Source organism: Drosophila erecta, unplaced genomic scaffold (assembly GCF_003286155.1).
Source record: "Drosophila erecta strain 14021-0224.00,06,07 unplaced genomic scaffold, DereRS2 tig00000055-arrow-pilon, whole genome shotgun sequence".
NCBI classification, from domain to species: domain Eukaryota; kingdom Metazoa; phylum Arthropoda; class Insecta; order Diptera; family Drosophilidae; genus Drosophila; species Drosophila erecta.
In genome coordinates, this window is record NW_020825200.1 from 836269 (window position 1) to 849708 (window position 13440).

The following is a 13440-nucleotide window of genomic DNA, read 5'->3' on the forward strand; positions in this document are numbered from 1 at the left end:
TGAAACCACCAATAGACACGATTACTGTTATTCACTTAAAGTTGCAACTCAATTTACGTAGAGCTATTTGTACAAGCCGCGAATTCTTAAAATGCCTGTAGATGTAGCTCATCAGGGTATTCGCTATTCGCCATCCGCTTTAGAGACTCGTGAGTTGTCCTGAAAATGAAGCCCACCTCGTTTGGTTGCAAGTGCACGTGTCTTGCTTTTGTTGCTCACAATTCTCACAATGGAAGCTATTTACCGAAAGAGGGGCATGGAAATAGAGAACGCCTCCACCTTGGCAGATGCGTCGAGTCCGCATGCTAATAAAATGATGTTTTATTGCTTTTTGGCGGCTCATCACAGCCAGAATGAAACTCTAAAAAGGCAATGGCACTGAACAGGGGTTATTGGCAATGGATACAAGGCAGCTTGAATGGCTAATTGCCTTGGGAGTCGTGCGAAGTCTGCAGACGCCTGCTACGCATTCCCCGCTATTAAATGCCCCATTTGCAATTGACTGACTGACAGAGAGTGGGGACAGGGGGCTAGGGGGCTAGGGGCTAGGAGGAGGGCGGGTGGGCGGACTGAAGTGGGAGTATCTCGTTGTGGAAATTGCCGAGCGCAGATCAGGACTTGCAGGTCCCTGACCCAGTAATTGGATGTGAAGAACATGCCAAAGCGCAGAAAGCCAACCAGCAGCAATCTCGGGATTGTATTTAGATGGTGGAGTCCGCCGGGGATGCAGTTTCCGCGCAGAGACAAGCTGGGGCAAGAAACTAGCCCAAAACACGATTAACCCACATCTTGGACGCGATCATAAATTATTATGCAGCTGGGAGCAGGCAGAAAGCAGCAGGCAGAAGTCTCCGAAGGCAGAAGGAGATGATCGCGTGACTCTCGCAAAGGGGGTTGATCGTATTCCCAAATAAAGTTGAAAGTATTCAAAATATTAGAGTTAGTGGTATGTAGCAAGACTTTAAAAACCAATTCGTAAGTTTTTTAAAGTCATTCGTTTTTGAATATGAATATCTGTCGTGAGTGGAGTGAGCACGCATCCAGCTCCGATGAGGGGAACAGATTGGGGATGAGGAGCAGGCACATTTTTCGGCTGATTCTGCAGCTTCAATTCGAAGTTGCAGCACACGAACATGACTTTCTAGCGGATTTCTTTGCATGAGCTTTTGTGGCAAGTCGAGGGGGTTTCTGAGACGAGTTTTTTCCAAGGGGGGTCGTGCCAACCATGCAACTATTTATGCGCTGTTGCCGAGGCTTCCCTCTTCTCTACATTTAATTATTTTGTTTAAAAAAGTTTTGACACCGCGACGCGCATGCAGATTTACAGTCCGACTGCGATTGCCATTTTTTCTGTGTACTTTTGGTTTTTCTGGTTTTTGGAAGCGGGAGTGGAAGTGGCAGTCATAGGAAGACTGACAGACCGGCCAGCGGCTTTTGGCATGTGTGTTCGGCGGCGCAGGGGCGACAGCCGTGACAACAAAATGTTCAAAGGCAACACAAAAAAGCACAGAAAAACATTTGCCACTCAATTTTGTGTTTGCCGGACGAGCACGAGCTGTAGATTGGCTGGGATTGGACTGCTCCCCACCCACCAACCGCCTGGTTGCTGGTTGTTAGTGCCGAGTGTATCTAGATTAAGGCGCGACAATAAGTATTAAGCATTAAGTTGTCTTTGCCACGGCGCCGTGTGAAGTGCCGTCTCCATTCCGACGACTCTGACTCTCCGGGTCATCTGTTTTGTCCACACTCGTACGACACTCGTAGCGATGTGGCACTACAAATCGCTGGTCGAGTGGGTGGCTGCACTTTTTGGTCACGGGCAGGAGAGTTCTCCGAGTGAAGAAAGATAGTTATGCTGCATTTTACTTGTTTGCCTAATGATGAATTGGGAACAGCTTGAATTGGTATCCTCAAATGCTCAGTTCAAAGTTCAATAGTAGGCATAATTAATTAGATCAACCTTTGCCGTGAGAGCTGGGTCAAATTCCGCCCACCCTTCCTCTTGACTTCTTCTATTGGCTTAGTCTGACATTTTCCTTTTAATTTATGCCACCAACCTGGGAGATTACCCAGATTGCGGGTTATGCAAATTATTTTGCCACCGTTGTTGCCACAAAGACTGCCGTTCGGTTGGTTACTGCCGTTGTCTAAGCCGAAGTTTAGGTCGTTGTGTGGCTTTAGTTGTTTCGAGCCCACTGACAGCCAATTTGGCAAGTCCACCGCGGGGGACGTGGCGTATGAGCGATGCCATTTAAGCGGCGTGTTAAAATGGTTTTAATTATTAGCCAGCGAATGTTTGTGCATTGTTTGGTGGAGGGTGGTGGGGGGTTACTGATAAACAAACACAAAACGAAACGAAACGAAATCGAATCGGACGCTGCACGCATTCCTGGGCCGCTCCATTGGACCGTATAGGAATTTCAATTGCACTGCCACAGAAATCGAGCTGCGGAGCACCTGCTCTGCGATTTTCGAGGGGCTGGAATCGGTGCCAGTTGCTCATACGACACGGTGGCCGGTCGAACTGGTGGGCTCCAGCTCCGAGCTTCCAGCTCCCAGCCTCAGTCAAATCGAGTCAAAAAGTTAATTACAGTCAATGCGGCAAACGGTTTTCATGCACTCTTGACACCGCCCGGTACGTGACAATATGAGAGGCAGCCTTTCGGAGACGCAGTGCTTGCCACAGTTGGGTCGAAAAAGTTGGGGGCAAAGGCTAAATTGAGACCAGGTTGTAGCTGCCTCATTACACTCAGAAATATGCACTAACAAGTGGCGTATGGCCAGCAATGAAACATGAACACATCATAGCCCCGCTAATTATTATAATTCAAGATCAAAAACATACAACACTTAAAACTGTTGAACATGATAATTTGCAATGACGACCACGAATTTATTTATTTGAGTGCAGTTCGAGTGCAGTCGATAGATCGCATCCATCCGCTAAATCTGCACTTGGCTGCCCCAGATCCCAGATCCCAGATCCTGGAACTTCGTCTGCCTGGTACTTACGCAAATGGTCAGATTGAACTGGCAGTCTACCGTCTGCAGTCTACCCATTTCTCATTAAAACTTTCTTCGCTGTCTGCTCCACAATTACCCGAACGACTTCATCTGCTCGATCCACGGATTCCGCGGATCATCCGCGGGTAATGACAGCCCCGGCAAAAATCTGGCAAAACCAAATAGGAAATCGCCGGCCATCGGTCAGTGGGTTAATTTCAGCTCACCAAACAAAATCATGAAATCAATTGGAGAATCCCCGAAATGGCCTGCAATTAATCATAGATCGAGGCACTTCGCTCTGCAGCGAAAGTAATTCGTAGCCCTGCAGATCGCTGGTAGTTCAGCTTATCGCACAGCCCACCAGGTCGTCTTCCCACCATGGACACTTTCACATGTCGCAGAGCTCTGCGCAGATGGGGGAAAAGGTTGCGAGAGGAGGAAGAATCGTCGAACATGCAAATGCCTCATCAATCAGTTCCTCCGCCCTTCCCCTTCGAATCGGTGACGGGCTTTTGACACAAAACCCGGCTACTGTGCAACCGCTTGCACATGGCAATCAACGCGTCAAGCGGCCAGGAAACGGATCCCGATTCCGACCCAACTGCAATAGAAAGAGACCCCCGTCCGAGGCACGGAGAAAAAAAACGTACACCTGCGGAATTGAATGCGACATCATTTTCTACTTATACAATGCAAACGATTGGTAACTAATATATCTGCGTCGTATTGAATTTAAATGAAGATCTATTGGATTCTGCGCAATTCCTCGTGCGAAAGTAATGCCTTCTTGCGCACTGTGCACCCAACATTTTCAACCCATCTCCATCTCCATTTCCATCTCCGCCTCAAACTCCCCATTTCCATTTCCATTTGCCATTTGGCTTGCAGCAAAATGTGTGAATTTCTTTGGTTACCAGTAGGAAGCAAACAATTTTTGACAGCTGCCTTCGAAATGGGAACGGTCAGCCAAGGAAAATGCATCCATCCTCCGGTGCAGAGCACCATTTGCAGCACAGTTCTGGGAAATCTGCACACGCCGCTCTTGTTTGTGGGTCAGCCTCAGCCCATGGAGCCGAATAGAACTGCAAATGGGCAGACTCCACCCAGAACGTCGGGGTTTATTAGCTGCACGCTAATTTATTCCGGCAAACAGAAGGCACGGCTTCTGTTGTCGAAGATTTCAGAGCCGCAAATCGCAGACGGGCAGGCGCCAGACAAATAAATGTTGTGAAATCTGGCGATTGCCTGGAAACTTTTCCGTAGCAAGAAAAATGGGCAGTCCGATAAGTGCTCAAGGAAAACCAATGTGAATAGAGAAGAATGGATTGCACAAGTCACATGAAACGAGAAGCTATTATTGGCAAAAAGGAACTTCCATATAATAAAAACCAAACTTTGATCTCGATCTAGGAGTAGGCTTTGATCGAGAGACTCTCAGCCGTCACAACTGATTCAACAACCTTCATAGATATTATTAGCACTCACTTCGTGTCTGAGATCGAGCGAAAAAATATTAAAACCAAAAAGTTTTGGTAGTTTATTTTATTATAGTTTTACCATTAATTGCAAGATGTTCCGGTCGTGTGTGCCCAAGGCGATTAGCTCAAGTCGCTGTTTCGCGCGAATGTACTCAAAGGAAGTGCGCTTCGGATCCGGAGTCCGGGCACTGATGATCCGGGGCGTTGATGTTCTGGCGGATGCCGTGGCTGTGACCATGGGGCCCAAGGGTCGCAGTGTGATCGTGGAGCGGCCCTGGACCTCGCCGAAGATCACCAAGGACGGCTTCACGGTGGCGCGCTCGATTGCCCTGAAGGACCAGCACATGAATCTGGGCGCCAAGTTGGTGCAGGATGTGGCCGATAATACGAATGAGTCGGCGGGTGACGGCACCACTACAGCAACTGTTTTGGCTCGAGCGATTGCCAAGGAGGGATTCAATCAGATCACCATGGGGGCTAATCCCGTGGAGATTCGTCGCGGTGTAATGTTGGCCGTGGATGTCGTGAAGGAGAAGCTGAAGGAAATGTCCAAGGCCGTGGAAACTCGTGAGGAGATCCAACAAGTAGCCACCCTCTCCGCGAATGGGGATACTGAGATTGGGCGACTCATTGGAGAGGCCACCGATAAAGTGGGTCCAAAAGGAACTATTACAGTTAAGGAGGGCAAGCGACTGAAGGATGAGCTCAACATTATCCAAGGCCTGCGCTTCGACAACGGCTATGTGTCGCCCTTTTTCGTAAACAGCTCCAAGGGGTCCAAGGTGGAGTTTGCCAACGCCTTTGTCATGATATCCCTGAAGAAGATCACTGGACTCTCGCAGATTGTTAAAGGTCTGGAGCAATCCCTGCGGCAGCGTCGGCCCCTGATCATCATAGCCGAGGACATCAGCGGCGAAGCCCTCAATGCCTTGGTTCTGAACAAGCTACGGTTGGGCCTCCAGGTGTGCGCCGTTAAGTCGCCCAGTTATGGACACCATCGCAAGGAGCTCATAGGCGATATATCCGCTGCCACGGGAGCAACTATATTCGGCGATGACATCAACTACTCCAAAATGGAAGATGCTAAGCTGGAGGATCTGGGTCAGGTGGGCGAGGCTGTGATCAGCAAGGACAGCACCATGCTGCTGCAGGGCAAGCCAAAGTCTGGACTGCTGGAAATGCGCATCCAGCAGATTCAAGATGAACTGGCCGACAAGCAAACCAAGCCGGAGCAGCGGGATCGTCTGCGCCAACGTCTATCCGCCCTCACGAAGGGCGTGGCAGTGCTCCACATTGGCGGAGGCAGCGAAGTGGAGGTGAATGAGAAGAAAGACCGTGTGGTGGACGCCTTGAATGCCACTCGAGCGGCCATCGAAGAGGGCATCGTCCCTGGTGGCGGTACTGCCTTCTTGCGCTGCATTCCCTATCTACAGGAGCTCCAAATGGAGAGTGCAGATCTGCAGAAGGGCGTCGATATCATCTGCAATGCCCTGAGGATGCCTTGCCAAACCATTGCCCAAAACGCCGGAGTGGATGGCCCAATGGTGGTGGCCAAGGTGTTGACTGGCTCGGGGGACTACGGCTACGATGCCATGGGCGATGAGTACTGTCCGCTGGTCGAGAAGGGTATTATTGATCCCACGAAAGTGCTGCGGACTGCCATCACGGATGCAGCTGGAGTGGCCTCTCTTCTGAGCACCACCGAGGTGGTTATCACCGACTCCCGGAACGATGATCTTCTGTCCAAGTTGGCAGGAGCTGGCGGCGGAATGGATGATGGAATGGACATGAACATGGGTGGCTTAGAGGAGCTGGCAGCCTTAAGTGGATTGGGTGGCATGGGAGGAATGGGAGGAATGGGTGGTATGGGTGGTATGGGAGCTATGGGAGGAATGGGTGGCGGCTTCGGCGGAATGGGCGGTGGTGGTGGTATGAGCGCTTCTTCCAGCAGTGATGGTCCCACTGCCGAGGAGATGAACGAAATGGTCAAGGCTATTCCCGGCATGGAGCAAGTAGAGGTGCGGGACATTGACAGTGGAATGATGTAGATCCCCGCTTTGCATCGGCTTCAGCTCGTTTTCGACAATTCTAATATTTGGTGGGTGTCTAAATTTCACGTGTGCTTTTGGCTTTTCAAAAAATATAAATTGGCAATCGAACTTGCATTTTTGACAATTGGGCTCAACAAACTGGGAACCTTTCCCAAAATTATACTAGAAAGTGAAGTTTTGGACGATCTTGGGCCTTTTCCCTCTGCCAGCAGTTTTCTGGCCAAATCGCTTCCAACCGGTTCGTTATGCTGGTCTGCAAAAAGCCGCACTTCCTTCACACTTTCGGTTTTTAATTGCAGCCGAAAATTTGGAACAGCGACCGGCAGAGCGAATCCAGCTGCAATGCGATGATCATTTGCATAAAACAAACAGCAATTTCTCACACATGTGAGGCGACCCTCGGTTTTTTCCCCGTATTTTGCATGGGTTGTGTTTGCAGATTTCATTTGTGGCCCGCAGCTAAAAAAGCGATTCGTTACATGAGAGTGAATGTGCAAGAAGGGGGCCTGGAGCTGGGAGCTGGGAGCCTCCACCAAGGCGTCACATCAAACATGCATCAATAAATAAATAATTCCAATTTGCAAATTTTTCATCGAGGCTCGCAAACGAACCGAAAATGGTGGACCCATCGAGCGTGGGCCAGGGAAAAGCCACAGCCTCTTGGACCGCGCGAATCGATCCTAGTCAGGTGGCTCGGTCTGGTCGTTTCGCGTCGAAAAGGAAATTGTTCATCTGGCAAACATATTGGGCACCATCGCCGAGGCACAGCAACAACTCCATTCGGCGAGTCGGAAAACTCTGAGCAGAAAACCCAAAAACCCAAAACAGACGAAAGGCAAATAAAAAGGCTATCGCTATCGCTTGTGGCCAATCTGCATGTGCAGGCGAGTCTTTTTTTTTCTTTTTTTTCTGACTGCGTGTGAGTCTGCGGACAATGACAACAATGAGCGAATCATGGGCACTTTGCCTGGGAACCCCTCTTGTCGTCAACTTGTCCTAGACGTCGACTAAACAAAAAGTATTTCTACGGTACTCAGAAAAAATCGTTATCAGCCATTCAATCTAATTTACACTTGCAAAGCTAAGACCTGACAAGCAATCAAACTCGTTCCTTAGATTATCTTAATGATCACATTTAGACACCGCATTCATAAGCGATACCTCGTTAAGAACACTCAATTAAATTATTCAAGTTGCCATTGGATGCAATATTATTTTAGTGTGATATTAAATGCTGCTTACATTGATAAGCAATAACTTCAGGAGCGTACTTGGCGAATTTTTTGCCAGTGCACAACGCCGAAAGGCCAACGAGTGATTGGAGCACAGCAAATGGCATTTTTAGCTTTTGACATTTCACGCGTATGGCTCCTCAGACTTCGCCGTCATACACGGCGTATGTGTGATGTGGCACAGCTTTTCGCTCTCTCCCGTTTTGGTCTTTCCCGATCGGGACCTCAAAATCGGGCGGCGGCTCTTTAATGTGAATGTGACTCGCGTTCCGAGTTGGAGGCTAATGCCATAGATTTGAGTGGCCGACTAATTCACGACAATTTGCACTGATCGCCGATTACAGATGGGGCATTCCGTGTCCCAGCATCCCAGCATCTCAGCATCCCAGTTTTCCAGCATCAACTTCCTTCTGGTCGATCGGCCTACGCTCGCTTCTCACTGCTCCTTACCACAAATGTATTTTTAATTACATTGGCAAACATTTTCGCGTTCTTTGGGTGGCGAACAACAATGGTACTGCACTGGGAAAATATCGTTATGAGTTTACTGATGTATTGTAGATGGCAAAAATTGAACGCAAGGCCTTAAAAAGCTTTTAATATTGGGCTATTAAATGCAGCTTACCTTAACTTATTCCGTTGTAGAATAAAAGGCCATCAATTTCTGGCTTAATAATTACTTTTTTTTAACTCATTCGACATATTATTAAAAGGCATTTCGTTAAAGTGTTAGAAGTGCAGTATTTGCGTTTTTCCCGCCGTGTCCGGATGGAAAGGGGATGGCGTTGAGAATGGGATGGGTTGGCCTGAGGACGGACCGGGGATGGACTGTAACTGGTCATGAGGCAGTGCATCATCCACTTGGCCATTTGCCTGATTGCGGTATTTTGCTTCGGTCAGCCAGCAAATAGCATATGGTAAATGGCCAATGTCCGCATCGAATGCTGCGACTAAAGTGAGTATATGTTCCCAGTATCGATTTCAGGCTACCGCTCCACGTTCCTTGGGATCCCGATGCCCGTTGCCCGTTGCCCGATTCCGATTCGTCTTTAGGCAAAGGCATCTCCATCTTCATCTGCTGGTCGCTGCTTTGCCTGGCGCGTAAATTTTCATGTCGCTTTGCGATTTGCAAGCATTTAACAAAGTCAAAACAATTTTAATGCACAGACCGGGCAGTTAATTAAAATAGCAACGATCTGCTGGCCAGGCTGTAGAGTTGGGCTGGCTTTCAGTTTGGTACCCTGCAGGGTGCCCATATGGGGAGGACGAGTCCTCTTACACCCTGGACGCCCTCAGCTCTTATTTGGAATCATTAGTTGATGGCATCGAACGATGTGATATCCATCTAGTAGGGCTTTACTGGTAGGGCATTCGGAAAGTCTACCATTTGTGTTTACACCCTGTGATGCCAGTATACACTGAGAAGCTAAAAGGTCTGTTAAAGCTCGGAAGTATTTAAAGTATGCCCATTGCTGTTGTTACTTTGCTAATATTAGCGATTTTGAACTACTAAATTTGTTAAGTTGATTCAACTAGATTGTTATAAATCGGCGTTGGCTGCTGAATAAGTTGACATTAGTCATAGCTTGGGGCCATTTCTCTCAGTGCAGCTTACCTAGACGGCGGACACTTGTCAGCTTGCTTGGAGGGACTGGGACAGAGAGTACGACTCGACTGAGACCTCGTAAGCTGCGCTTCCCAAGTTGTTGCCTTTGACAAAATCAAATTAATTTTAATGCCTCTTGGCCGCTTTGGTGCACATTAATTACCAACAACGAGACGGGAGCTTACCTTGCCTCCCTTGGGTCCACCTCGCATTTGGCTCTGCATTTTGGCATTTCGACTACCGACTGGTTTATAATTCAATAAAATTTGATTAGGCATTAATTTGCAATGTCGGCTAATTAATGAGCGCAATATTCAATGCAATCTACTCCTGGTGCTCGTGCTTCTTCCTCCGCCGCCGGGGTTAAGGCATATTAACCCCTTCTCCGCTCGCTTTGCCCATTTCATAACCATATTTGGTTTGGTGTAAGCGCATCTAATGCCAACTTTTAAGTATGAAAGCACGGCATTAAATGCTTTTCGCCGCTTCCTTCTGTTGTGTGAAAGGGGGCGTAGTGGGGATGGGGTGGGCGTGGCAGCTGAGATGAGGCGACCTACTGCACATGCCCCGTCCTGTTCCGTCGCGCCGTCTCGCTCTGTTGTGTTCTGTGGCATAATGGGCCAATTATTACTGCAATTTGCATTAGACCAACACACCGAAACCAGGGGTATATAGATATACACCGAGATATGTAATCCATGAGAAGAGGAAGCTGGTAGAAAGCCAAGAAGAAAGCCCGCTTTGGAAATTCTTTGAGGAGCGCGTTGTTATTATGAAACCGTTTAGAGAACGTGTTTGTGAACAGCACAGTAATTTGGTTAGATTACCAGGCTGGCGACGACGACGACGACGACGATGACGACGATGATGATGATGATGCGAATGATGCGGATGATGCAACTGCAACTGCAACTGCAACTGGGGAATCGGGGAAACTGCATTTTCCACTGGCCAAGGGAAGCCAACAGAGGCAGCAGCATGCAGCATGCAGCATCTGCAACAGCAACTGCAACGCGACGAATGTGGGCCAATCTATCACCGCTCAAAGTCACACCAACAAAATATTGACTGCAGCAGAATGGGGCATACACTGGCAAAATGAGTATATATGCAATATTAATTTAATAGAATATTATCTCTAGAATATCAAGTCTGCAGAAGCGTACTTTCTTGCACGTATTTATTAACTCAAGAAGCATTTACTCTTACTAGATAATCCTAAACATGCAATACTTTTTCTTCTTACTTAAAGTTCCTTTGTTTTTAGTTTGTAATTATCGGATCTGAACGAATTTCGTTTATGCTGTGGCAGGAGTTTCCATCTCATTGCGTTGCCAATAGTTTTTGTCCAAGTACAACTTGAGATAGATTGGCACTGGCACTGGCACTGGGACTGGCACAATCCCGTTTCGCGCGGCCTGGCAGCGTGTGAATAGAAACGTTAGCGGAGGCACGTTCTGGACGCTGGCTGATAAAAGTTGATTGCAAATTTATAGACGAGCAGATTGGCCATAAACCCATGTCCGAGCAGCGGCAGTGAGTCGTGCCAGTGGCTTGGATCTCCGCCAGATTCCAAGTCCGAATCCGAGTCCGAGTCAGAATCTGCATCTGTTCTGGGGCTGCAGCTGTACCTGCCGATCGCATCGATCAGAGTCAATCTGAATCCAGTCAATCGTCGTGGCGATAAGCGCGCTGTCGTTGTCAACACGAGAACAACTTCCGCCAGTACTCAATCATTCCTGGGGGCCCGTGTAATCGAGCAGTGCAGCACTGGGAATCGATAATCAAACCAAGAAAGTGAAACCGCCCCGGCGGAGATTTGCTTTGACTCGCCTCCTAATTGAATTAATTAGCTTGCGCTCATGCAAATGCGCCGCTTATGGCCCCAACTGCAGCTCCATAATGCATTTTTCATAGATATTGTATATTCTGCATGCCATATGTGCCAAGTGTCAATATATCGTGAGCCAAGTTGTGTTCTGGCACACATGTGCCGTGGCCATTATTCTTCAAAATGCGCCGCAAGCCAAGCTCAAAACTTGAGTCGAGCAGCCGCCGTTTGTTTCTTCACACAATTCCACAATGCGATACCCCCTACGAAATGCCCATGCCCTATATAGGGTCCAATGGGTCGATCACGAACTTTGTCACACGCAAAGGGGGCATTCAATTGGCGGAGGAGTCACGAAAGCAGGGAAGGAACCATTTATGGCTAGTGATCGAGCTATGAACTTTGTTTTCGGTTCTTTGGTGTTAACAGCAGCGGGGTGCCACTGATGCTGCCTGAATCAAGGTCATCTGGCCATTTGGGCAGGAGTAGATAGAAACTGTTCCTTTTCTCCAGTGATCTCTCACTGATAAAACATAGGCTGATGGGCTGCAAATTTAATATTATTTCAGAGTATTCCAGCTTCGATCTCTCCCTTCAGCTTACCCTTGTGCTTTGTTGCTCTTGTGCCGTTTGTTTGCACTCGTATTTCATTTCAGCGGGCAGCGGGCAATGGAAGCGGCCAAGGAGGGGGGGGCAACGTAACGCCAACACACTCCAAAGCCGCTGCCAAGTAGACCTTCAGACGCCAAACACTCCAACGCCAGCTCCAGTCGCATAAGTCGGAGCAACGGCGCAGCCAACGCAGCCACAAGAGCATTCATTCGGCATTCGGCATTCAGCGTTCAGCATTATTCAGCCAGTCAGTGGGACAGTTGGACAGGTGGACAGGTGGCAAGGGGGTTCAAAGGGGCCCAAGAGCCCCCGAGGGGATGGCGGGGGGTCAAGGTGCCAGAGGGGCAGACAGTTGGACTGGCAAGAGAGCTTGACGCTCGACAGCTCGAGTTTGCAATTGCGCACTTCTGAAAACCGTGGCGCAAATTTTGATCTGCTTGCTCGGCGCACACTGAACAAAATGCACAGGCAACTGGTGAGTGCACAAAATAATACGATTGCTGTCGTTTCTTGTACATCAGTCAAGCATCCACACGCTTCTTACTGTGCACGCACTCTGTACCACACACGGAGCTCGATTATTCGCGTCTCACAACTTGCATCTCGCATCCTGCATCTTGCATCTCCATAAATATAAATATTGCCACCTCTGCTCACAGCTCATTTGCTCATTGTTTGCCCGCCGCCGATTTCATTCACCTGTGCAGTTGGGCTCTCGAGTCTGCGAGAAGTCTGCGCCGCGGATTGACACCTGACATGGCGGCGGAATCGAACAGCAAAGCGGATCTTGGGGTTTCAGATCTGAAGCCCGACGTAATGAAAGCGTCACAGAAAACTTATAGAGTAGCATTTAGCGTAGGGCAGCAGTCTGGCTGGAAAATCGTTTGATGCATATTTTTCTGGATATGTAGTATGCTTGTGGGTAAGCCGAATCTATATAGTACTTGGTCATGCTAGCAACTAAAGTGTGAAAAATAACCAAATCCATAATCCAGTTTCTCAGTACCGTGCACCTTATCTGCGAGCCCTCAGCACAGAGTAATTTATTCACTCATTCATATGCACATGCACTTTTGAATGTATCCATATAATTATTTGAGCCCGATTTGGCTCACTTGTGCAAAACCACTGGCCGACTGGTGCAGGCGTTGAGTTATTGAGCCCAGTGATGATTCATTCTATTCATTCGACCGATCGTTAATACTCACCCATCGATCGGCAGATTTATGGGCATGTTGATAGGCAAATTTCCGTTCGCGTCCGAAACGCAGAAATAAAGTCGCAGTAAAAATGGCATAGACTAAGATATAGCGTGTGAATACGAAGATACTCAATCTTGTGACAGATAATTAGCAGTTCAATAAATAGACCACTTGTTCTTTGAATAATACTTCACCCAAATGTTCGATGTAAATGGTTGGGTGGAAGTCCATTGAAAAGGAAAAACAGGTGACCTCTGAAAGTAATACCCATATACATGAAAAGTAGGCTTAAAATGATGGTAATAAATTATGTTGCAATGCCGAAATGTTGGCTTCTTTTGAAAATGCCAATTAGCATAAATATAGAGACGATCATTTGGTTGTAGACACATCGTTGCATTAGGTGTTCAAAATACCTTGAA

The 13440-nt window shown here is 48.0% G+C and overlaps 1 protein-coding gene across 1 annotated transcript; it reads left to right on the forward strand.

Annotated features, from left to right (window-relative positions):
* Window positions 1-4450: 4450 nt before the first annotated feature.
* On the forward strand, window positions 4451-6637 carry LOC6541842 (60 kDa heat shock protein homolog 1, mitochondrial). Its single transcript, XM_001968167.3, has one exon. It carries the CDS (start codon window positions 4577-4579, stop codon window positions 6530-6532), a length of 1956 nt encoding a protein of 651 aa, XP_001968203.1. The 5' UTR covers window positions 4451-4576; the 3' UTR covers window positions 6533-6637.
* The last annotated feature ends 6803 nt before the right edge of the window (window positions 6638-13440 follow it).

Excerpts from the sequence above, each read along its gene's own strand:
- LOC6541842 (XM_001968167.3), top strand. The coding sequence starts at position 4,577 with ATGTTCCGGTCGTGTGTGCCCAAGGCGATTAGCTCAAGTCGCTGTTTC.